The following is a 23629-nucleotide window of genomic DNA, read 5'->3' as shown; positions in this document are numbered from 1 at the left end:
CAACTTGTCTGCAGTGTCACCCAGAAGCAGAGCACAAATACAAAATACAGACAGTATAGAGCCAATACTTATAACTTCAACTACAAAATGATACATACACACAGACAGCATAATCATAACCAGCAACCCATAACCTGGTCTTAGACACCTTATATGACCCCCTTTACCTAAGATTTGGTGCCACTACAGGACCTTGGTTGCAAACCATGTTCTATATGGTCCCAGTTTATATCAATAATGTCACACTAGCATAAAACATATTCCAGTTATGTCATATTTACACTCATAAGTATATTTCTATAAAGAATTATGGAGTGCAACATCACACTTATGTCACCATTTATATCTGTGAAAATCTGTATAAAATGCTACCAGTCTGACTTGGTGTAAATAATTACTCACAATGCTGAGGCATTGGCGAACCAAAGCTGGTATCTTAGATATTGGCAATTATTTTTCCCTCTGTTTATCAATGTACCTTAGATCCTCAACTCTATTGCCTCAGGCCCCTCACCTGGAAGCAGCTCAGATACAAGTCGTACCTACTGGCCTCTCTGGAGAAAGCATTATTCCCCACTCCCCTCACCTAAACAGTTATTTAGAGTACTCTGAGTTGAATAACACTAATCCAGGGACTAAAATATTGCTTTGCCATGATTCCTAAAAAAAACCCACAATCTGGCATTGGTCATGACAGTGACCACCTATAACTATTGAGACTATTAGGATTGATATATGCAAATACACCACATTTCTACTATTACCTTGTCCTCCCCATCCCCTTCTTCCAATCCATCACTCCCCTCCTCCCATTTGTCACTTTATTTACCTGTGTTATATTGTCTAAATCCTAGATGTTGAGCTCCCTAGGGTCAGAAACCGTCTTTGTGTTATATGGTTGTATTGTGCCTAGTACAATGTGGCTCTGATCCTGATTGGAGTCCTTACATGCTGTCACAATAGAAATCATAAATAACAATAGTAATCACATTTCTAATATAGACTATTCACAGGGCTCAAATTGCTTTACAAAAGTGTGCAAGTAGAATTAATGTTTTCTATGAGAAATGAAAAAACTGTGACACAGAAAGGTTTTGATCTGCCCCATGTCACCCAATGAATTCAAGGCGGAGTCAGGTCAGATTCCTTGGGGAAGTTCCTCAGTTTGTGTTAACTGTCTGAGCCCCAAGGGTGAGGGGCAGGGTTAACCTAGCCCTCTGAGCTATGACAATTTATACAAGCTGAGGATTTGTCTCATCTCTCAAGTCCCAGCCGCTGCTCTATTCACTGGACCATGTTGCCTCCCTAAAACACTTGCACTTAATATCGTCTATGTAAGTAACAGCATGTGCTCATTTCCGCAGCATGTTTCTTTTCCAATTTTTGGTTATAAGAATGTTTTAGCCTCCCAACACACAGTTGTCGCTTGGGTTCCTTCTTCTGAGATAGGGCTCATAGAATTATTGTGACGTCTGATGTTTGACTTGGAAGCTTTCACTGGCATCAGGTATCGAAGGTTCTTCCAAAATCTGGAATTCGAAGGAAGAGACTTATCCTCTTTCCACTTCACAACTCTCCTCGATGGTAGAAGCTCTAGTGATTTTGGCAACACATTATAATCACTTATATGCATGTATTCAATTAATATTATTTTAATCTTCCTTTCAACCAGTGCCTTATGCAGTCCAGTCTCAAGTTCATACATGACACTGTCCGAAATGTAGTTCCGGCTCAGTATAATGATTAATCTTCTGCTTTTGTCAATAAATGACTGGACATCATCAACAACAGCTGTAAATTGAAAGATACAGTCATTATTAAAATCAGTTGAAAGTACAGGCATTGACTCAGGACATCTTTTAGCGGTAGTAATAATATTGTACACATTTCAAAGTGACTAAATTACTGTATGTTTTGTTCCTTCCTAATCTATCACACTATTTTTTTTCTTTTTTTTTCACATTACTTAGTAATCTCAGATGTTTAATTCTTATCAATTTATGCAAAACAGCAATGGAATCCTAATTTGCCTGTATTCAGCATACATTTCTTTCATGTCGGAAAGCAATTACAAACCAACATATCAACTCTGGCTATTCCTTATTTAACAGATAAGGTCATCCACAAAGGTCCACCCTGAGCATCAGAGTACCTCCAAATTAAGTCATCAGCCAGGCACAGCTAACCACCTCCTGTAACATTCACTAAACTTTTAACCCTCACTTTACTACCTTTGTACCACCAGATACCTTCTTATTCAGTAATATCAGTACCACAGATAACCAAGTTTGGGTAATACTTGCACCCTCTGCCACATGTAACAGCATAGATTACTATAGAATGACATCTATCAAACCATTATTTCACAGGTTTTCAAAAACAGTGCTTTCTTAAAACAGGGATTGCAGAATAATTTTGTTATTAAAAACAGTGAATGAAATTAAATGGAGAAGCCCTACATCCTGCAAGCAATATGTAACAATATGCTCATGCAGGGCCATAGCTTTACCTAAGATATTTTTCCCTATAGACCTCAGAACTACATGGAATCCCACTGTACTGTCTGAGAACTGCAGCCTTTGTAAAGGGTCATCTATTTATAGACTTTGTATATTCAAAATTCCATGTTATTGCATCTATTTTAAATATTTCTGCAGCACCCATCACATAGGTGTCAGTTATAACTGAGTCAGTTTTAATAAAAGCTGCTTCACCTTCTACATTTTAAAGATTACAGAAATAGTTAATATATTGTGCCATGGGGAAAATATGTGTTTCATAGCACAGATATAGCAAAAGCAGTTGTATTGTAAAGCCAAGCTTAATTTTCAAATCATTAAGATCTCTCAGGTTTCTGAGAAGCTGTAAGCAGAAAGCTTTCTGGAAAGGAAGAAAGTCGAAAACAGAACTTTCACACTCATTCTGTGGTAACACCACAGCTAAATTGTTTTTCTCCTCTGAATTAATCTCAGCATTTAACTAGATAAAGGGCAATGTTCTACCCTGCACAGATTATTCTTGTTTGGGATGCAGAGTGACATATTTTAGCTGATAGAATTTTATGGTCTTCGTTCCATCTGGGCTCAAAATCTGCTCCAATTCCATACACCGCTGGAAAGAGAAAAGGTGTTAGCCCTCTAAAGCTAGTGGGTCTTATAAAATCTGTGCGAATCCTGGGAAATCTGATGACTGTCTTGTCAATGGTTGACCTGCCCTCAAACTGCACAGCAGCAGCCAAGGTAGGGAGTCTATGGGTGTTATTGATGCTTGAAGAAGCATTAAGTCACAGTTTGTATTCCTGAGAGCAGAAAAGAACATGGGCACAGAGAGCTGCTGCTACCATGCTCCACCCTCTCTCATTCTTGTCTCTGAAAGCCTGGATGCCCAATCCTGCAGGCCTTTCAGGTTCTAGGAAGAGAAAGAGCATGTCATAGAGCTAGTACTCCCACATCCTCCTCTCTGCACTGTGGCTAAGATGCACCTAGTGGATGATCCAAAGACCATTAATTTCCATTAATTTCAATATCCTTTGGATCAAAGTCTTCTTTTGGTTACCTCCACACACTGAAATGAAGGACAGAATAAGTCTAAACTTTCTAAACAGCCTCTGATTTTGCATGCATGTCGTTTGATGTGTATATTCTGTCATTTGCACCCCAAAATAGAATCCCCTTTGAAAATGTGACACTTAAGCAAAACTGCCACATTTACAGAGATGTTTCTAATTACAGATCCTGGCCTCTTTGTACCAGTTTAATACCCAGGACATTCCATTTGCTTACCTCCTCCAGGAGACACATCCCGCTCAAATATACACAATTTGTAACCAAAACGGTCTTCTAATGTCCTGGGCAATATCTCCAGAGCAAATTTTCTTTCTTCTACATTGGTAGATATGGAGTCTTTCAGATAAGACACAAAAGCATCATATTCTTTTCCATCTGGAAAAAAATGACCAATTTTTGTCCTGTTGGTGACTGAACAGATCTGACCCATTGCACACATGATAGCTGACCTTTCACCCTGACCCTTATAATACTGCCCCACTGGCAACGATTTTGAGATAAGAGATTTCTCTTATCCATCTGTCCAGTCACCTTTCATATAAAATACCCAGGATCAATTTCAATCTGACACAAATAGATCTACCCACTTTGTTTTCCCAAAGGGTTGCAAAAGCTGTGTCCCTTTTTTGTTGAAAATTATTGAAATGTGAAATTTCTTGACCAGCACTAATCATACCTAGTTAAACTGAACTTATTGATAGAAACTTGCATCATTAAAATGTGATTTTACCCTGAAAAGCGAGTCTGTAAAAATACCATTGTGGGATTCCAGGTTTCTTTCAGTTCTTCTCATACATAAAGACTGTGAACCACTTTGAGATTTGCTGATGGAAAAAGCGCTATATAAGAGCTAGGTATTATTATTATTCCACTATTGGGTAGTGTTGCAGTGTGGAGATTGTCAAAAAGGAACCAAAAAAAATCAGGATATAAATCTAAATACATACAATAAAATATAATAGCATAACAAAAAAGGCACCTTCCCAGGATGTAAGTGGTGTTGCCAGTCTCACTGACTCTCTCTCTCTCTCTCTCTCACACACACACACTAAATAAAGACAAATTCAGCAGCAACTGCCACCATATATAGAAACTAAATTAAACCTTATAACTGAACAATGAAAAATAGCACCCCGTCTTCCTCAAATATAGTTTCCTCAAGCAGCACCCCCCAAAATCCATTGTAAAAAGGATAGCTTAACAAAGGATAGCTCAACAAATTGAGGCTACCTCAGACCAAGGGCCATGTAGCAAGTCCCAAAGTTCAGGGGCGCTCACAAAAAAGTGGTCCACCTCATTTCTACTGAGATAATTCCATCTTGAACACTTCTAATTGATCTCAGCTGTGGCACTATGATATGGGGAAAGAGGGCCTCTCTCAAGTAGGCGGGTCCTAGGCTATTTAGGACTTTATAGAACAAAAACTTTATGGTACATGCAGAAACCAATAAGCCACCTTTATCAGTTATGAAGCACCAGTGTAACATGTTTCTGGTGAGATTCTCCACCTTAACAAGGCTTTAAGATCAAGACTCAATTAAAGCACACTGTAGTAATGTACCAGTTAGGTAACCCAAGCACAAAATCACACTAGCATGGTCTGTATCCAAAAGTAAAAGCTTCAACCTCCTAGCCAGAGGTAAAAGAAAAAGTCCTGATGAAATCTCATCATCCAGGGAAAAGTGGGAATCTAACCAGACTCCCAGGTTGTGGAGACAAGAAACAAGTCAAGGACACACATCTGCAATCACAGGAATGGACATAATCCTCTTCCTAGCTTCCACTGTTTCTCCCCAACCTACTAACATCAATTTTGCTTTATCTGGATTAAAGGTCAGTCACCTCACTCTCTACCATGTTTTGATCTCAACCAGACACTGGGAAAAGCTTTGCACTGTGCCCTCTGAGTTAAAGGACACAAACACCAAGCTGGTTGTCAACATAACAACCCAAGTTTTGTTACTAACCCTCCTAATGTCCTCCTACACATGTTTAACAGGAGGGAACATAAAGTGAAAACCAGTGTAAAACTCCACATGAGAGAGGCCCTAAGGGCTCTTAAGGATCTCCTCAAGAGATGGGAATGAGGTGACTCAAGTGTAGCCCCAACCATGCTCTTGGAGGTCCTCAAGTGAGTCAACAATGCCTTGTGATCAAGAATAGAATTAGAATAGAAAAAAATATTGGCACATACAATGTATCTTCATGCATTATTAAGAGATTACCAACCAACGCAATTAGTGCAGTCTAGGTACTGTATATACAGACTGACAAGGGTTAAGGAAATCTGAGGCATCTAGATACTATGAAGGTTGTCTCACCAAAACCTTCTCAGAAACTAAACCACAAAGGAAAGATCAGACCCAAAACAAGTTGGCCAATTGTCAACATCAAGTGATGGCTTTTTTTTTTTTTTTGGACAGCCTGCCCTCCTTAAGGTTGACATTGACAACCCTTATTAACACTGTACCAGCATCTCTCCAGTGATCTCCAGAAAGCACATGAATCTAGACAGGGGTGGCCCTAGGGATTTTGCCACCCCAAGCACAGCAGGCAGGCTGCCTCCGGCAGTTTACCTGAGGAGGGTCCGCTAGTCCCGCGGCTTCAGTGGACCTCCCGCAGGCAAACCGCCGGAGGCAGCCTGCCTGCCACCCTTGCGGCGCCAGCAGAGCACCCCCCGCGGCTTGCCACCCCAAGCACGCGCTTGACGTGCTGGGGCCTGGAGCCGCCCCTGAATCTAGAGCACAAGTCAGGTGAGCACAGAAGGAATTTGGCAGCTCCAGGGTACTTGTCTTCTCAGAATTGCCTCTTCTTCTTTCTCTCCTCCACTAACCAACCTCTGACTTTCAGAACGAAAAAATCAGGACACATTACATACTGTTAGCATGCATCATCCTATAATGCTATCTGTTACCTTGCTATTTTCTCCCACTCCCAGACACTTCTCTCCTAGCCAAGTCTTGCCTTGTTTACCCCTCTCCATCTGTTCCTACGCAATACCCTCCTCTCCTGGATTTTCTTTTGTTTCCATCTCATTATCTTATAGGACCTACCTGAAGCCAGAATACACTATTTTATTAATAGTTCTATATCACTAAATGAACTTGTTTCAGTGGCAGCATTTGCCAAATCCTACCTCCTATTGTGTCATCTTTTCCAGTGATGTCTCTGTAAAATAAAACTAAGTCAACTCTGAATATCACAGAGAGAACCACCAGGAGCACAGGAACAAGTGAAAAGAATACAGCCATGATTATTCCAGTAGTAAATACATGTGGGTGGAGATCTGGAGGGTTCCCTGTAAAACAAAATCCCAAGAAATTACAACTTTGTGACACAAGTGGCTCATGACATGATTTTTCTTAGTAAAAGTCATTCTCATCTGACAGCTAGAACTAGAGAACTCTACTTCCAGTATGAATCCTTTCCTGGTAGTGTCTCATGTGGCTATCCATCAGTTTTTACTGAAATGGGGAATGAAACACAGAACAAAGCTTTTAAGGTTTACTCCGTAGGCTGCCACCCTGCCCTTGGCCCCAAATTAGGAGATGTATTTTACCCCCTCAGCCCCACACTTCACCCACATAAAGCCCAATAGCTGAGTGAAATGAATTTCACTCTGAGTACTCTAGGATGCATATCATCCCAAATTGCCGGTATGGCTGTGTTCCCAAGTTTCCTCTCACCTGTTTTTATCAGTAGGTATTTATGCATATTCTTTATTTCTTTCTAGCTATTCACATTGCTTTTGTGTGAATGTGTGTCAATTAAAGGCAGATTTTAACTAAGCAACAATTGAGCAACAGCCACTTCTGAACTGGCACTGATTTCGACCTCTAATAGGTGATTTTCTCTCTACTTTTCCTCCCGCGTCCCCCTCAAGGTATGTATAAAAGCCCACCTTATTCCCTTTAATCTCTTTGGCTAGCATTAACTCATTCTGCCCTTTTCTTTTTTTTTTTTCCTTTTCTTTTTTTTGGGAGGGGGGGCTGCCATTGTCTTTTTCTTATATAAGCCTTACACTACCTGACTTTATAGTTAGTTTGGTTATTCCCCTCCCTTTTTCCATCCCAAGTACATATTTTAAACCCACCTATCTTTCAGCAGTTACTTGGGAAGCTAGCTGGTCACTTCATTTTCCTTGTATTCTATTTCTCATCATAGCAGATATTCCATCTATTATGCCTTTATAATAAAGTGTCTTTTAGGACTCCACACCCTTCTTCCACTCTTGTGGATTTTCAGGTTTCCAAGGGAGAACAGTAGGTTTAAACCCATTAAAATAAGCAGTTAGACCAACTGATTTCATACTATGTTATTGTACTAGAAGAGTATATCAAGAAAGATCTTTTATAGATGCTTGTAATGCACTGAACTTAACAGTCATCATGACACACACACACACACACATATATATATATATATATATATATCCAGATTATGGTTATGAAGGTATGTATTTCCATTATATTACACACACACACACACACACAAAATTGTCATTGTAACTGTGGTGTAACTTCAGCATCACCTCCCAACAGGACGGTGGAAAAAAACAACAAAAAACAAAAACAAAAAAAACAGGCAGGGAGGAGGTACCTCCCCAATGAGAGAAAACTGGTTTCAAGCACCTACCCATTGTAAAAACATTGAGGAATCATCAGAACAAATGGTAAGAGCTTGAAACTGAAAGGAAAACCTCACTCTTCAGAAATGAAGGCTATGTCAACACCAGGGGTCGGCAACCTTTCAGAAGTGGTGTGCCGTGTCTTTATTTATTCACTCTAATTTAAGGTTTCGCATGCCAGCAATACATGTTAATGTTTGTAGAAGGTCTCTTTCTATACTTCTATAATAGAAAACTAAACTATTGTTGTATGTAAAGTAAATAAGGTTTTTAAAATGTTTAAGAAGCTTCATTTAAAATTAAATTAAAATGCAGAGCCCCCTGGACTGGTGGCCAGGACCCAGGCAGTGAGAGTGCCGCTTAAAATCAGCTTGTGTGCTGCCTTCGGCACGCATGCCATAGGTTGCCTACCCCTGGGTCTACACAAAAGTGTTACCAACAAAAAGCGCCAGTGTGGACAGCACTGTGTCGGCAGGAGATGCTCTCCCACTGAGAGATCTACGGCCCCTGGCTGGGAGCTTTCTCCTGCCAACAAAGAGCAGCTACACTGTGTGCCTTACAATGGCACGGATGTGCACAGTGTGTACTGTGTAGACCAGTGTTTCTCAAACTGGGGTCACATCTTGTGTAAGGAAAGCCCCTAGTGGGCTGGGCCAATTTGTTTACCTGCCCCGTCTGCAGGTCCGGTCGAGCGCAGCTGCCACTGGCCGTGGTTTGCTGCTCCAGGCCAATGGGGGCTGCGGGAAGTGGCGGCCAGTAAGTCCCTTGGCCCGCACCACTTCCAGCAGCCCCCATTGGCCTGGAGCAGCAAACTGCGACCAGTGGGGGCCGCGATCGGCCGGACCTGCGGACAGGGCAGGTAAACAAATTGGCCCGGCCCACCAGGGGCTTTTCCTACAGAAGCGGCAGCCCCAGTTTGAGAAACACTGGTGTAGACATAGCCTAAGAAAGGAGGGAGTTTTCCCCACTTCGAATATCTATAGTGACTGAAGGAAAAAAATTGAAAACCCCTTTAAAATGTAAAGGGTTTGAACTGAAGAGCATCCAGAACTGGAAGGACAGTGTGGAGGCGGGAGGCTGTTCATGAACATTGGATCCCCAGGGGGGTAGACTGTGGAGCTGTTTTATGTTTGCTTTCCCTTCTGATTTCAACTTCGAATCTGTTGTTTTTCTAGGAAATAAACTTTGTATTTTTATCCCAAGCAGGTCTCTGTTGTGCAAACTATGTGGAATGTATATGACAAAGTGACCTGATAACTGGGAGGCTGTTTCACATCTTCATGAGTGACAAGCCAGAGGGGAATGGTCCAAGTGTTTACTAATTAAGAATGCAGGGAGGATGTATATGGGGACATCCAGGACTGGAAGGTTTGTTGGTGTCACCCTGCAGAGAGAGACTAGGCTGGTAAGAGCTAGAGTGAGTCCTTATGTTGTGGGCAGGCTACTGATGTCAGGACATTGAATCCTTGCTACACAGCACGAAGGCCTCCACAGTTACAAGGAAGACAGTGACAGAACCCCCAACTGGTCTAGGAGAACCCCAAAACGTCTCACTTTCTATTTTTCAGTATAGTGGATATTCCAATCTAGAATATTGTGTGTGACTCAGTTTCCCCATTCAGCTTTTTAATGCTGCTTGACTGAATAGAGCTAAACCACAGGAGGCTGTGAAGGGGTTATTACAGAACCTGGGAGGAAAGGTAAGACGATGACAGAGATAAGTGAGCCTCACATACACAGATTCAAAAGAGGTAGAAGAGAACAATGGCTGGCCCATCAGTTGGTGGGAGAACTGACTTAGTTAGCTCTATCCAGGGCAGGTGTTTTGGTAGCCAGTTTATGTCAGTGAAAAGGCTGACAGTCTGACTGAGATACAGTGTTGTTTTAGTCGTATCGGTCCCAGGATATTAGAGAGACTAGGTGGGTGAGGTAACAGTGTAGCTAGCGGGGGAGCAGGGCAGCGGCTGCTCCCCCATGGAGCACAAGTGGTGCCTTGTCAATTTCTTGGCACCTTTTTAATTTTTACTCATGCAGCCGGCGCTCTGGGTCTTCGGTGGCACTTTGGCGGCAGGCCCTCACTTGCTCTGGGTGTCTTCGGTGGCACTGAAGGACCTGCCGCCAAAATCCCGTGGAGCAAGTGAAGGTCCTGCCGCTGAGGTGCTGATGAAGACCTGGAGCGCCGCTGGGTGAGTAAAAGCACCGCGCCGTCAGTAAAAGCGCCTCAGAGGGTGGTGCTTTTTTTTTTTTGATCGTTCCCCCTGTACCCTTCACCTGGCTACACAACTGGATAGTAACGTCTTTTATTGGACCAGCTTATGCTGGTTAGAGAGACAAGCTTGAAGAAGAGCTCTGTGTAACCTCAAAATGTTGTCTCTCTCACCAACAGAAGTTGGTTCAATAAAAGATATTAATGCACCCACCTTCTCAATATGAGAGACACACTGGGTATGTCTGTATTGTAGTCACAAGGTGTAACTGCAGTTCGAGTAGACAGAGCTTGGGTACCAGAGCAGTGAAGCTGTGACAGCATGCATTTCTGCACAGGCGGTCTAAACCCACCTGGGATTCTGGGTAATTTCTTGTGGAACTAGACGGTACTGAAGCTCATGCTGCTGCAGCTTCACTAGCTATCTTAAAGCTAGCTCAGATACGTCTACTTGAGTTGCAATAACACTCTTCGATTGTAGTGTAGACATACCCACAGAGACAGAGGGAGAAGATCGCAAGCAGTGTAGGCTACTTCTCTGAACTCAGAGGTGGGGAACAAGTCAGGCCTGCCTGAGCTATGGCTAGAGAGGTTATGCTTAGGTAAGGGAATATGCCTGTAGGACTCTTATTTTAAATCTACTTCTGTAACTACTACGTTGGGGCCCACTCAGAGAGACCCTGAGAAGGGACAGTGGTATAGTTAGCCCAGTAAACATGACAACGTGTGTGCCATGTAGTGTTGAAACCAGTTTTCCTCAGCCGGAAGGAGATACATAGGAGGAAAATGATAGAGATGGGATCTTTGGGGGTACTAATAGGAATGCAGAGAAATACCCTTCCCCCAGGCTTTAACTTAAAAAGTGCTGATTTTTAAAGGATATAAGTAGGCTTGGCACAATTTTGGGGAGGAATAATTTCAATGGATGATATCAATGGTTATTTTAAAGCATTTTTTTATTTTTATGGATTTAAATTTTCACAATTGTATGAAATTATTGGGAGGGGTTCAGACAAGTTTTAATAGTAGACTGAGATTCAAAAAGTTAAAGCTTTATAACCATTAAAATACAAATTGTCAACATCACATGTCAAAATATACATAGTAAATATCCTTAAATCAAACTTTAAGGAGTTCTCAAGCAGCATTTTTCTTACTTTGCCTATCCGTACATTTTGATCATCATCGATGGAAATATATTTTCATCAATTTGTGTGTACAGTGAAATTGACATTTACCAATAAAAATCTAATCCTTCCAAGCCTACATATAGCATTTGTAAGTCATTAAATAGCAGAAGTAAGAGTATTATATCATACTGTACCTTTCTTCAGTTTAAATACTTTTAATTGTGACTTATGTGTAGTTTGCAAGAGGCAGGTATAATTACAATTCAGATCCTCCTCTTTAACTGTTTTAATCCACAATAGGTTTGAGGCATACTTCTTGTTTCCTGAATCACTACAACAGAGGTGCAGAGTTAATGAACAGTCTTTCCTCATTACAACACCCAAAGGATTCATTTCAATAAAGTCATTTAAAGGCACAAATATATGTAATGTGGTCTTAAAGGGGTGGCTGTTTCCAATAGCCTACTTAGTATTCACACCCAGTATGGATTTTATAAGTCTAAAAATAGGCTAACAAAGCTTTCAAATAACCCTTAAAGATAGTCTTCTTCTTCACCTTCACAGTTAAGATATAAAGCCTGATGTTTAACAGATCATTACAATAAGAAACTAAGTTTTTATGATTCTTTATGACTGCAGATCAGAATAAACTAGCTGTTCTGTACTAAAAAAAATGGTTAATGAATAAGCCAACTCGTACGTTAGACATACATAACTACATTGCTTCCCTTTTCCTCCTCATTGTCAAACTTAAATTAATCTTTTCAGTGAGGACAATATACTCTATCAGGAAGATGTGGAGGAGAGTCAGCATGGTCCTGTTCTCCATAGGTCCCTATGCATGAGAAAATCCAAGATTTATTAGAAATTAAAACCCATAGTAGCTTATTAATAGCACCTTGGCCTTGGGCCAATGCAGAAAAAAAAAGTAGTACAACAAAACTTAAAACTAAATCCAAAATTATAATATATTACAATACTCATAAATGCAGATTAAAAAAGGACATACATCATTAGTGAGTATATGATCACCATGCCACTTGCTTTTGCTTTATTTTAGTGGCTAACCATCCAAATAGGGTAACCGCTTGAATCACAGACACACCATCAGTTCCTAACAAATATTCTATTTTTTGAGAGGTCATAGAACTAGACATCCAGGACAAAAATACAGAAATCTTTTTTATCTCAAGTGGCAATTCAAATTACAGTGTAAAAAACGATGGGCTAGATCTTCCACCTGCCCTAAACTGCATGGACAAAGACGGTTACACTTCTCAATGCCAGCATATCAGCCTTCTAAATAAGCTGTCTGCATGAATAGGTAATGGAGAGCTGTGAAGGCAGTGTGTTATTACACAGACTGTCTAAACATATGGCATACCCATAAGTCTTTTTTTTAACAAGGGGAAACCACGGTGACATCTGAAATAGAGAACTGCCATATCCAATTGCTTATTAATATCCTCTATTCCTGATTTGATCAGGGATTTCACCTTTTTAAAAACTTAAATCTAATCATTTCCATTCTGTGAAACCTAGAGAATGAAAAGAATTTTGAAAATGCTCAAACCAAGGAAATTTAAGTGAGAGAGTCCTGATGAGCTGTTCCTCCAAGCATAACCTTGGCAAACGCTGTGGGTGCATCCTGTTCAAATCCAAAAATTAATACTACAATTTAGGACTTTGGACAGCATAGAGTTCATAATTGTCTCAGCTTTAAGGAGGATGATTGCAGCATTATTTGGCAGACCCAAAATCTTCCTAATAAATTTGTATTGAATCACTTCCGGTCCCAGGGCTCATTTTACTCACACATTTCTGTGCCATAGAAAATTTGAGCTCATACTGTAGCCTCAAACACTTTAAGGACCAGTGCACTTAAATTGATCCCAGGAGTCCAGATAAAACATTAACATTGAATCTGAGACCTTCTCTTTTGTTACCTAAATATGCTTATCCCACAAGCCACTTTGTGAGAACCAGATACCCAGATAGCCGAAAGAGTTAACTTGTTCAGTATAATGCCATCAAACTTCCATTTATGCAAGCTCTGTCTCTGACTAAAGACAATTACTTTAGCTTTGGCATAAAGTATCAAAAGACTTTCCCATTGCGAGTATAAACCAAACATTTAAAAAACATTTCAGTCACAAAGGTGTCTGTGACAGTAAAACCATATTTGCATATAAAAAGATAGTTACAGTGTGATTTATGATTTTATGGGGGAAAATACTGAGCCCCTTTTAATGCTAAAACAAAATCATCAATATAAAAATTACAAAGAAAAGGGGCTAAAAGACAGCCCTGTTGAACCCCCTTCATAACTGAATTATTCAATTAAATTATCCACAGGCCTATGCCAATCTTGGTCACTGTGTCTGCGAAGAGCTCTTAAAAGATCTATTCCAGCAATCTCCAAATTTGCCATAAAGACAATCCCCATCAATACAATCAAAGGTCAATTTTAGACCAACAAAGCTGCATACAATTTCCTCCCCTGAAGGAGGCACATATTTGTGAATCAAATAAGAAAAAACAATTATCTGTAGTGGAGCGGCACTTAGGACGGAAGAATCCCATGCACTGCTACAGACTAGGGACCGAATGGCTGGGCAGCAGTTCTGCAGAAAAGGACCTAGGGGTTACGGTGGACAAAAAGCTGAATATGAGTCAACAGTGTGCCCTTGTTGCCAAGAAGGCTAATGGCATTTTGGGTTGTATAAGTAGGGGCATTTCCAGCAGATCGAGGGATGTGATCATTCCCCTCTACTCAGCACTGGTGAGGCCTCATTTGGAGTACTGTGTCCAGTTTTGGGCCCCACACTACAAGAAGGATGTGGATACATTGGAGAGAGTCCAGCGGAGGGCAACAAAAATGATTAGGGGGCTGGAGCACATGACTTATGAGGAGAGGCTGAGGGAACTGGGATTGTTTAGTCTGCAGAAGAGAAGAATGAGGGGGGATTTGATAGCTGCTTTCAACTACCTGAAAGGGGGTTCCAAAGAGGATGGATCTAGACTGTTCTCAGTGGTAGGAAATGACAGAACAAGGAGTAATGGTCTCAAGTTGCAGAGGGGGAGGTTTAGGTTGGACATTAGGAAAAACTTTTTCACTAGTAGGGTGGTGAAGAACTGGAATGGGTTACCTAGGGAGGTGGTGGAATCTCCTTCCTTAGAGGTTTTTAAGGTCAGGCTTGACAAAGCCCTGGCTGGGATGATTTAGTTGAGTTTGGTCCTGCTTTGAGCAGGGGGTTGGACTAGATGACCTCCTGAGGTCCCTTCCAACCCTGAGATTCTATGATTCTATGATTTTTGGAAACCAGATTGTTCCTCAGCAAATTAATTACTTTTTCCTGCCCAGTTCTCTAGTCTCATTAAAAGACACCTAGTGTAAGTCCAATAAATTAACTAGGTGGCAACTCCCAGAGTCTTTTCTATCCTCCTTTTTTATAAAGTGGAATAATAATGTTGATAGCTCAACCTAAGGAGAAAATCCTTGTATTATTTATATTAGAGGAAAAGTTTAGCCAAAACAGGTGCCCACTAGACAATGTTTTCCTTAAATACTTCTACAGGGATAAAATCCTCCTCTGGTGCTTTATTATAGCATTATTGATCAATTAAAAAGTTAACTTCCTCACTGGTTCCTGCCAACCAATCTGGAAAGGAACAGGGAATGGAGGCTACCAGAGCTGATCATGCCAAAAAGTTATTAGATGGTGTGATGCTGCCAGGCCAAGTGCCAGCTCTTACCAAGGTAGCAGGCATTAGCTAAGAGCTGACAAACTCATAGCTGGAGTCCAGACCAGTTCACTTATGTATTGGTGTTGCTCAAAATAGGTATTAGTCTTATAAGAATGTATTTAGTGCTTAGAGTCTATAGAATGTTTTTAAGTTGCTGTGTGTATTAATGTAATGTCTGTATTCCATGCTATAAGAAAATATGTACGTTTTGCTGTATCACTTGGAAAATGTTTGCTCTAAACTTGTTAACTCAGATGGGAAGGAGTGTTTCTTCCTGTCCATCCAGAACTATTAAAATCAGATAAGTCACCAAGGAACGTCACAATACAAAGGATTGGTTAATGGCCCGATGGCACATTGGAAATGCTATGTGCAAGAAAGCTCATCCTATGGACTTGGAAGCTGAATGAAGGAAATAAAACGAAGACACAGGAAAATATTTTATCTCTTCGCTGTTTGAACTCTCACGGAGCTAGACACACTAAACTGAAGCCAGAGATCCCCAGAGGTTACCTCTGGGTCTGCCTGAAAGGCATTTTGAATGGACAGATCTCTAGAACTCTGTCACTTTTAGAATTTAAATTGCGACTCATTTGTGTGTATATGTTGGCTTGCTTTAACCTGTAAATAACTATTTCTTTTTCCTAGTTAATAAACTTTTAGTTAGTTTATTACAGAATTGGCTACAGGCATTGTCTTTGTGTAAGATCTAGGGTACCAAATGATCTGGGGTAAGTGACTGGTCTCTTGGGATTGGAAGCAACCTGAATATTTTGTGATCTTTGGTGTAAGTGACCATTGATCACTAAGTCTAGTTTGCCTGGATGACAAGCTAGACTGGAGAGTCTAAGGCCAGGGTGGGCAAACTTTTTGGCCCAAGGGCCACATTAGAGTTACAAAACTGTATGGAGGGCCAGGTAGAGAAGGCTGTGCTTCATCTTCCCCCTCCCACTTCCCACTCCCTGACTGTCCCCCTCAGAACCCCTGACCCACCCACCCACCCACACCTGCTCCTTGTCCCCTACCCACTCCCTCCCGGGACCCCCTACCCCTAACCACCACCCCCCCGGGGACCCCGCCCCTATCCAACTCCCCTGCTCTCTGTCCCGACTGCCTTCCCCCCCACCCCACCCCCAAGAGCCTGCACCCCATCCAACTGCCCTCTGCTCTCTGTCTCCTGAGATCCCCCCCCCGCCCCATATCCAACCCTTCTGCCCCAGCCCCGGCCCACTTACCGTGCCGCTCAGAGCAGCATGTCTGGCTGCCATGCCACCCGGCCGGAGCTAGCCTCCCCAGCCGGGAGCTCAGGGGCCGGGCAGGACGGTCCTGCAGGCTGGATGTTGCCTGTGGGCCATAGTTTGCCCATCTCTGGTCTAAGAGCTGTGACTCGATGGTAAGACTGTTACAGTGATCCAGTGTTACTGTGATTTTTTTTTTTGCGCCTTTCAGGCTTCTGTGAGCAGTAAATTCAATATCTGAAGAGGCTCTTAGAAAGAAGACAATATGCATAGTGAGTGATCTGCCATTGTGACCTGCACAGGATGTGCCATGTTTGTCTTTCTCTCAGAGGACAGAAGTGACTGTGTGTGTACGAAGTGCAAGCTGGTTTCCATATTGGAAGAGAAGTTTAAAGGACTAGAGACCCAAGTATCAACCCAGTGTTGCATCAGAGAAAATGAAAACTTTCTGGATAGAAGTCAGCGTTTGGTACTGCAGGCACAGCATGCTGAAGAATCAGAGAGGGCAGTGCAGAATGGGGAAGAAAACTGGTAGCATATGACCTCCAGAAGAAGAAAGAGGAGAACCCATGTACCCCCAGTGCAGATAGAAGAAAGAAACCATTTTAAAGCTCCCTGAACAGGTGCTATGGTGGAGAATGGTTTGGAAGAGTCATCTGAGAGGAGGAATCAGAAAGAGACCCCACTGGCCAGAAGGCATGGGATGCATAGTCCTGGGGGACGGAAGTTCCAAGACCACCACTCTGAAGAGGAAGAGATGGGTGGTGGTGGTCAGGGACTCCCTCCTAAAGGGGACGGAGTCATCCATCTGCCGTTCAGACTGGGAAACTTGAGAAGTGTGCTACCTGCCTGGAGCTAGAATTCAGGATGTGAAGGAGTGTCTGTGGAGAGACTGATCAAGCCCTTGGCCTGCTACCCCTTCCTACTTCTCCATGTGGGCACCAGTGATACTGCCAAGAATGACCTTGAGAGGGTCACTGCAGACTACGTGGCTCTGGGAAGAAGGATAAAGGAGTTTGAGGTGCAAGTCGTGTTCTCGCCCATCCTTCCTGTTGAAGGAAAAGGCCCAGATAGGGACCATCGAATTGTGGAGGTAAATGCATGCTTGTGTAGGTGATGTTGCAGAGAGAGCTTTAGATTCTTCTACCGTGGGATGTTGTTCCAGGAAAAGGATTGCTAGGAAGAGATGGGATCCACCTAATGAAGAGAGGGAAGAGCAGCTTCACAGGCAGGCTTGCTAACCTAATAAGGAGGGCTTTAAACTAGATTCGCCGGGGAATGGAGACCTAAGCCCTGAAGTAAGTGGGATACCGGGAGGAAACGAGGAGGAGGGTGCAAGAGGGGAGGCCTCCTGATTCACACTGAGAAAGTAGGGCAATCAGCTAGTTATCTTAGGTGCCTGTACACGAATGCCAGCAGCCTTGGAAACAAGCAGCAAGAATTGGAAGTCCTGGCACAGTCTAGCAACTATGATGTTATTGGAATAACAGAGACTTGGTGGGGTAACTCACATGACTGGAGCACAGTCATGGATGGGTATAAACTGTTCAGGAATGACAGATGGGGGAGAAAAGGTGGAGGAGTTGCACTGTATGTAAGAAAGTAGTATGATTGCTCAGAACTCCAGTATGAAACAGAAGAAAAGCCTGTTGAGAGTCTTTGGGTTAATTTTAGAGGAGAGAGCAACAAGAATGATGTTGTGGTGAGCATCTGCTATAGACCACCAGACCAGGAGGATAAGGCTTTCTTCGGACAACCAATTCACAGGCCTTGGTTCTCATGGGGGACTTCAATCACCCTGACATCTGCTAGGAGAGCAACACAGCAGTGCACAGACAATCCAGAAAGTTTTTGGAGGGTGTTGGGGCTCAACTTCCTGGAGCAAGTGCTGGAGGAACCGACTAGGGGTCGTGCTCCTCTTGACCTGCTGCTCACAAACAAGGAAGAATTAGTATGGGAAGTAGAAGTGTGTGGCAAGCTGGGCAGCAGTGACCATGAGATGGTTGAGTTCAGGATCTTGACAAAAGGAAGAAAGGAGAGCAGCAGAATACAGACCCTGTGCTTCAGAAAAGCACACTTTGACTCCCTGAGGGAACTGATGGCCAGAATCCCCTGGAAGGCTAATATGAGGAGGAAAGTTGTCCAGGAGAGCAGTCTGTATTTTAAAAAAGCCTTATTGAGGGCACAGGAACAAACCATCTCAATGTGCAAAAAGAATAGCAAATATGGCAGGAGACCAGCTTGGCTTAACAGAAAAATCTTCGGTGAGCTTAAACACAAAAAGGAAGGTTACAAGAAATGGAAGCTTGGACAGATGACTAGGGAGGAGTATAAAAATATTGCTTGAGTGTGCAGGGGTGTAATCAGGAAGGCCAAAGCACAACTGGCTGATGTGATCGCAGAGCCATTGGCCATTATCTTTGAAAAACTCATGGCGATTGGGGGAGGTCCTGGACGACTGGAAAAAGGCAAATATAGTGCCCATCCTTAAAAAAGGAAGAAGGAGAATCTGGGGAACTACAGCCTCAACTCAGTCCCCGGAAAAATCATGGAGTAGGTCCTCAAGGAATCCATTTTGAAGCACTTGGAGGAGAGGAAGGTGATCAGGAACATTCAACATGGATTCACCAAGGGCAAGTCATGTCTGATCAATCTGACTGCCTTCTATAATGAGATAACTGGCTCTGTGGATATGGGGAAAGCAGTGGACGTGATATATCTTGACTTTAGCAAAGGTTTTGATACGGTCCCCACAGTATTCTTGCCAGCAAGTTTAAAAAGTATGGATTGGATGAATGGACTATAAGATGGAAAGCTGGCTAGTTCATTGGTCTCAGAGGGTAGTGATCCACGGCTCGATGTCTAATTGGCAGCTGGTATCAAGTGCAGTGCTCCAGGGATCAGTCCTGGGGCCTGTTTTGTTCAACATCTTCATTGATTGCACCCTCAGCAAGTTCATGGATGTCACTAAGCTGGAGGGAGAGGTAGATATGCTGGAGGGTAGGGACAGAGTCTAGAGTGACCTAGACAAAGTGGAGGCTTGGGTTATGCCTAGGGCATTGCACATGTAAATACAGTGAAAACATGGTAGACAGGCATTCTTAAAAAAAAAAAATGTTAAGCTACATTAAAAGTCATGATCACAGACATCCTTCATGGAAACCTATGGCCAGCTGATAGGTAGATTGTAAGAGACAGGACTGAAGGAAACTCAGATGTTATACTTAACTAGCAGTCCACAAAATGCAGTATGTTATATTGCACAAACACTGAAGAAAAATATTTTGCAGTAAACATACTTACAAATTATATTCCTTTTTACATATTGATTGTTCCTCCTTAGTGTTCTCTGAACATGAATTTAAACTTTTGTCTTTCCAGTGCAGGATGTATACTGGCTTGGCAGCATTTGAGTAACCCAAGAAAACTGTGCAGTTGAGTATCACCTCTTTACCTAGGCAAAACAATATAAAAATTAACATCCACTCATATGACTAGCATATACCTTCACAAGGCAATGGAGAGTCTGATTGCCAGAGATGCAATCTGGATGTCATAGGACAACCTTCAGTGTGGCTCTCAGCATATCGAGAAATACCGCCAACCTTTCTGGGTATTACAGTATCCATGCAAGTGCACTGCAAATTGACTGAACTGACCTCTTTAAAACATTTTGAGCCCTTTAACAGCTGGGATACTAGCAATGAATTTGGATGGCTGCAATTGATGCTAATTTTCAACTGATAGACATTTAGATGTCCTATTGTTGAGGGGTGATGAGCCATTTCCTTCTTAACACCTTATATGCCTCTGTTCTGTAACTAACAATATATATTCAAGCCAGGTGTGTGATGAGTAGGTGGCCCGCCAGATTACAAAAGCCTTCTCTCACATCTCCACACAATTCTTCCATACTGGGGGTATGGCTACACTTACGGTTTGCAGCGCTGGTAGTTTGCAGCGCTGGTCATCCAGCTGTGTAGGAGCAGCGCTGGTGTGTGGCCACACTCACAGCTACCAGCGCTGGTGTGTGGCCACATTTGCAGCATTAGCAGCGCTGCTGGGAGTGATGCATTATGGGCAGCTATCCCAGCGTTCAAGTGGCCGCAACGTGCTTTTCAAAAGAGGGGGGTGGAGTGGGGTCTAGTGTGACAGGGAGCGGGGGGAGAGAGAGAGAGTGGATTTTTGGAGCCAACACTGTGTGTTTAGCTTCCTGACTTGAAAAATCAGAACATGTTTCCAACCCCTTAGTCTTAACTCTTAATTGCAAACAGCCTGCCTCCAACACGACTCCCCGCTGTTTCATTCCCTCCCTGCCTGCAATCTCATTTGATTGTTTACAGCCAGGTACAGATGATCACAGCAAACAGGAGCTCTGTTTGTTTTTTAGATAAGCGGCACCGGCAACGGCAACGGAGCTCCGATCGGAGCTCGTTCACAACAAAACAAAGGGAGTAATTTATAAAAGCATTCTGGGATACACCTTATACCCTGGAGGCCAATCACAGCGCTGGTGTGTGGCCACACTTGATGACCAGCGCTGCAGCACCAGCGCTGGAATCCTTATTCCCCATGCTGAGTGAGGTGTACGGCCAGCGCTGCAGCCAGGGAGTTGCAGCGCTGGAAGTGCCCTGCAGGTGTGGCCACTTACTAATTGCAGCGCTGGTGGAGGCTTTCCAGCGCTGCAAATCGCCAGTGTAGCCATACCCTAGAAGAAATATTCTCCCATTTTTATATCCCTACGTCACAAGCTATTTTCTGTGCAATGATGAAGCGTTGTAGCTGTGTCAGCTCCAGGTGCTGACATTTTGCAGCTACGTTTGTGCATGTGTTGTGAAAGCAATCAGCTTAGAGACTCTCAAATACTGTAAGGTTAATTTAATAGCACAGGCATTTCATTTTCAGAGAAACATTCTTGGTTTTGTTATTGCTATGCACTGTATGCAACATAAACCTAGAAGTCAAGTAAGCTGCCTGATTTTAGAACTCCGAGGGCATTGTTTGGTGGCTCAGGCCCAGATCCACACAGGCTTGGGGTTTAGGTGCCTAAGTTCCAGTTTGGGCAACACTGTGATCCTCAAAACTCCTGCCGAACCTGATAAGTGCCTAAACTCACTTGGCGCCTATGTCAGGGTAAAAGTTCCCATGGTGCCTAAGTTTCTGCCTTTGAGCATACTGCATCTCTCTAGGCACCCGGACACCTATCTCCCACCTAAGCCACCGAGTGATTCACAAACTTGAGAAAGAGACATTCATTCACCCAAGTCGTGTGTGGGGCCAAACCCAGTAGGCTTGCCCAGTGGCAATCTGCAAAACTGGGCCCCATTCAAAATCTGAACGGAGGCGGCTGTGGTTCTTGTAACTTTTAGCCCAGTGATTAGCGCACTCACCTAGGACATGAGAGACCAGAATTCAATTCCCCCTTCTGCCAGAAGGGGAGAATGGATTTGAAAACAGGTCTCCCGTCACATAGAAGTGTGCTCTAACCACCAAGCTATGAGACAGGCTGATGTGGGGTTCTTCCGGTCTCTCCTGTTGCACTATGGATAAATAATGAAGGAACAACTGGAGCAGGGGACCGGAACCTGGGTCTCCCACATGGGTGCCTTAACCACCAAACTACAGAGTTCTGCTCGCTCTCGCCCAGTGGCAGTTCCATTGTGGGTAAATACTTAAACAGTCATTGGGCGAAAGAGAAAGAGATCATCATTTAAACACAGTGGAAGAGCTTCAATAGGAGAGACAGAGAAGCCAGACAAGAATATCCCAATGGTTAGAGCACTTGCCTGAGAGGTGGGAGACCCCCTGTTCAAATCTTTTCTTCCCCTCTGGCAGAGATGGGGGGATTTGAACCTGGGGCGCCCACATCCCAGGCAAGTGCTCTAACCATTGGGCTAAGTGGTATAAGGTGGGCACCACTACTCCTTCAGCCATCTCGTGTGAAGGCAGGTACCTACCTCAATAAATGCCTTAGGTACCTAAGCTGTCTGATTCCAAGTGGTGAGTTCCCATTCATGGATCATTAAGCAGAGACTGGTACCTTCCTGTCCTAGAACACACCCTCTCATCAGCATCTCTGTTATATCCTTGGGGCAGCCGGTGTAGGAAACAATCACTTGAGGCCAGAGAGCAGGCAGCTAACCAAAACCTCCATTTTATTTACATATCTACAGAGAGCTCCTCAGCCGGTTGAAACCGGTTGAGCTAACCCATAATAATCTAACTCAGTTGCCATAGCAACAAAACCATGACAACCAAATACACAACATATTCCTCCCCCCCTAATAAGAACATCCCCTAAATAAAACACACACTAGACTAGAGAAGGAGGGTAGACTGCCTCCATTCCCGGCTAAACCCTGGGGATTATTTTGCCCCATAACCGTGGGTTCGCCCTAGCTAAAGATCCAGCCGATGAGGAGGCCTTCTGTCTCTAGGTGGATTACGGCGAACTACTGGTGTTATTGCACCCGAAAGCACTAGGGGCTCAGGGTCCGCAGCACGAACAGGTGAGGAGGTGGTATCAGCTCGTGCTGGGCAAAGGGGTATCTCAGCCGCCGGCAGTAATGGAGGAGAACAGTCAGAAACAGGTGACTCGTGATTCGATCCCTCACCAGAAGAGGTGAAGTCAGACCCCTCAACTGCAGATGGGTCCTGAGGACTGGCATGACCTGGCAACAGCTGATCTACATGTCGCCGCCAGGTAAGATTCTCTGCAGTCCGGACTGTGTAGGAAACAGGTCCTGTTTGAGTGATGACTGTGGCCGGAACCCATTTAGCTCTGGAAGTATAATTCCGAGCCAAAACTGGCTGTCCCGGGCTAAAGGTTCGGTCCTTTGCTCTGGGTGCCCGTCTAATGACTTGATATTGCTGCTGATGTTGCACAATTTGTCGGGGTTCAGAAGGTTTCAGCAGATCAAAGCAAGTGCGCAGCTGTCGTCCCATCATTAGAAAGGCCGGAGATGCGTGGGTCGTAGCATGAGGTGTGTTTCTGTAGGAAAGTAAGAAGGTATCCAGACGCTTTTGAATGGAGTGTTGTCCCCTTGCTGATTTCAAAGCGTTTTTCATTGTCTGCACAAATCTTTCAGCTAATCCGTTGGTGGACGGATGATATG

At 43.2% G+C, this 23629-nt stretch overlaps 1 protein-coding gene across 1 annotated transcript in view; it reads right to left on the bottom strand.

The window, feature by feature from the left end:
* Nucleotides 1–235: 235 nt before the first annotated feature.
* The window catches only part of IL18R1 (interleukin 18 receptor 1), a 47218-nt gene continuing 23824 nt past the window's right edge, over nucleotides 236–23629 (bottom strand). The window contains 6 exon segments of the mRNA XM_044999954.1: nucleotides 236–1454; nucleotides 1457–1791; nucleotides 3783–3941; nucleotides 6703–6864; nucleotides 11724–11860; nucleotides 19818–19968. Coding sequence (XP_044855889.1) covers nucleotides 1401–1454; nucleotides 1457–1791; nucleotides 3783–3941; nucleotides 6703–6864; nucleotides 11724–11860; nucleotides 19818–19968 — 998 coding nt within the window. The 3' untranslated portion in view covers nucleotides 236–1400.

This window comes from Mauremys mutica, chromosome 1, assembly GCF_020497125.1.
Source record: "Mauremys mutica isolate MM-2020 ecotype Southern chromosome 1, ASM2049712v1, whole genome shotgun sequence".
Taxonomy (NCBI): Eukaryota; Metazoa; Chordata; order Testudines; family Geoemydidae; genus Mauremys; species Mauremys mutica.
The sequence above is the reverse complement of the archived record's forward strand: the minus strand, read 5'-3'. Positions and strand labels throughout refer to the sequence as shown.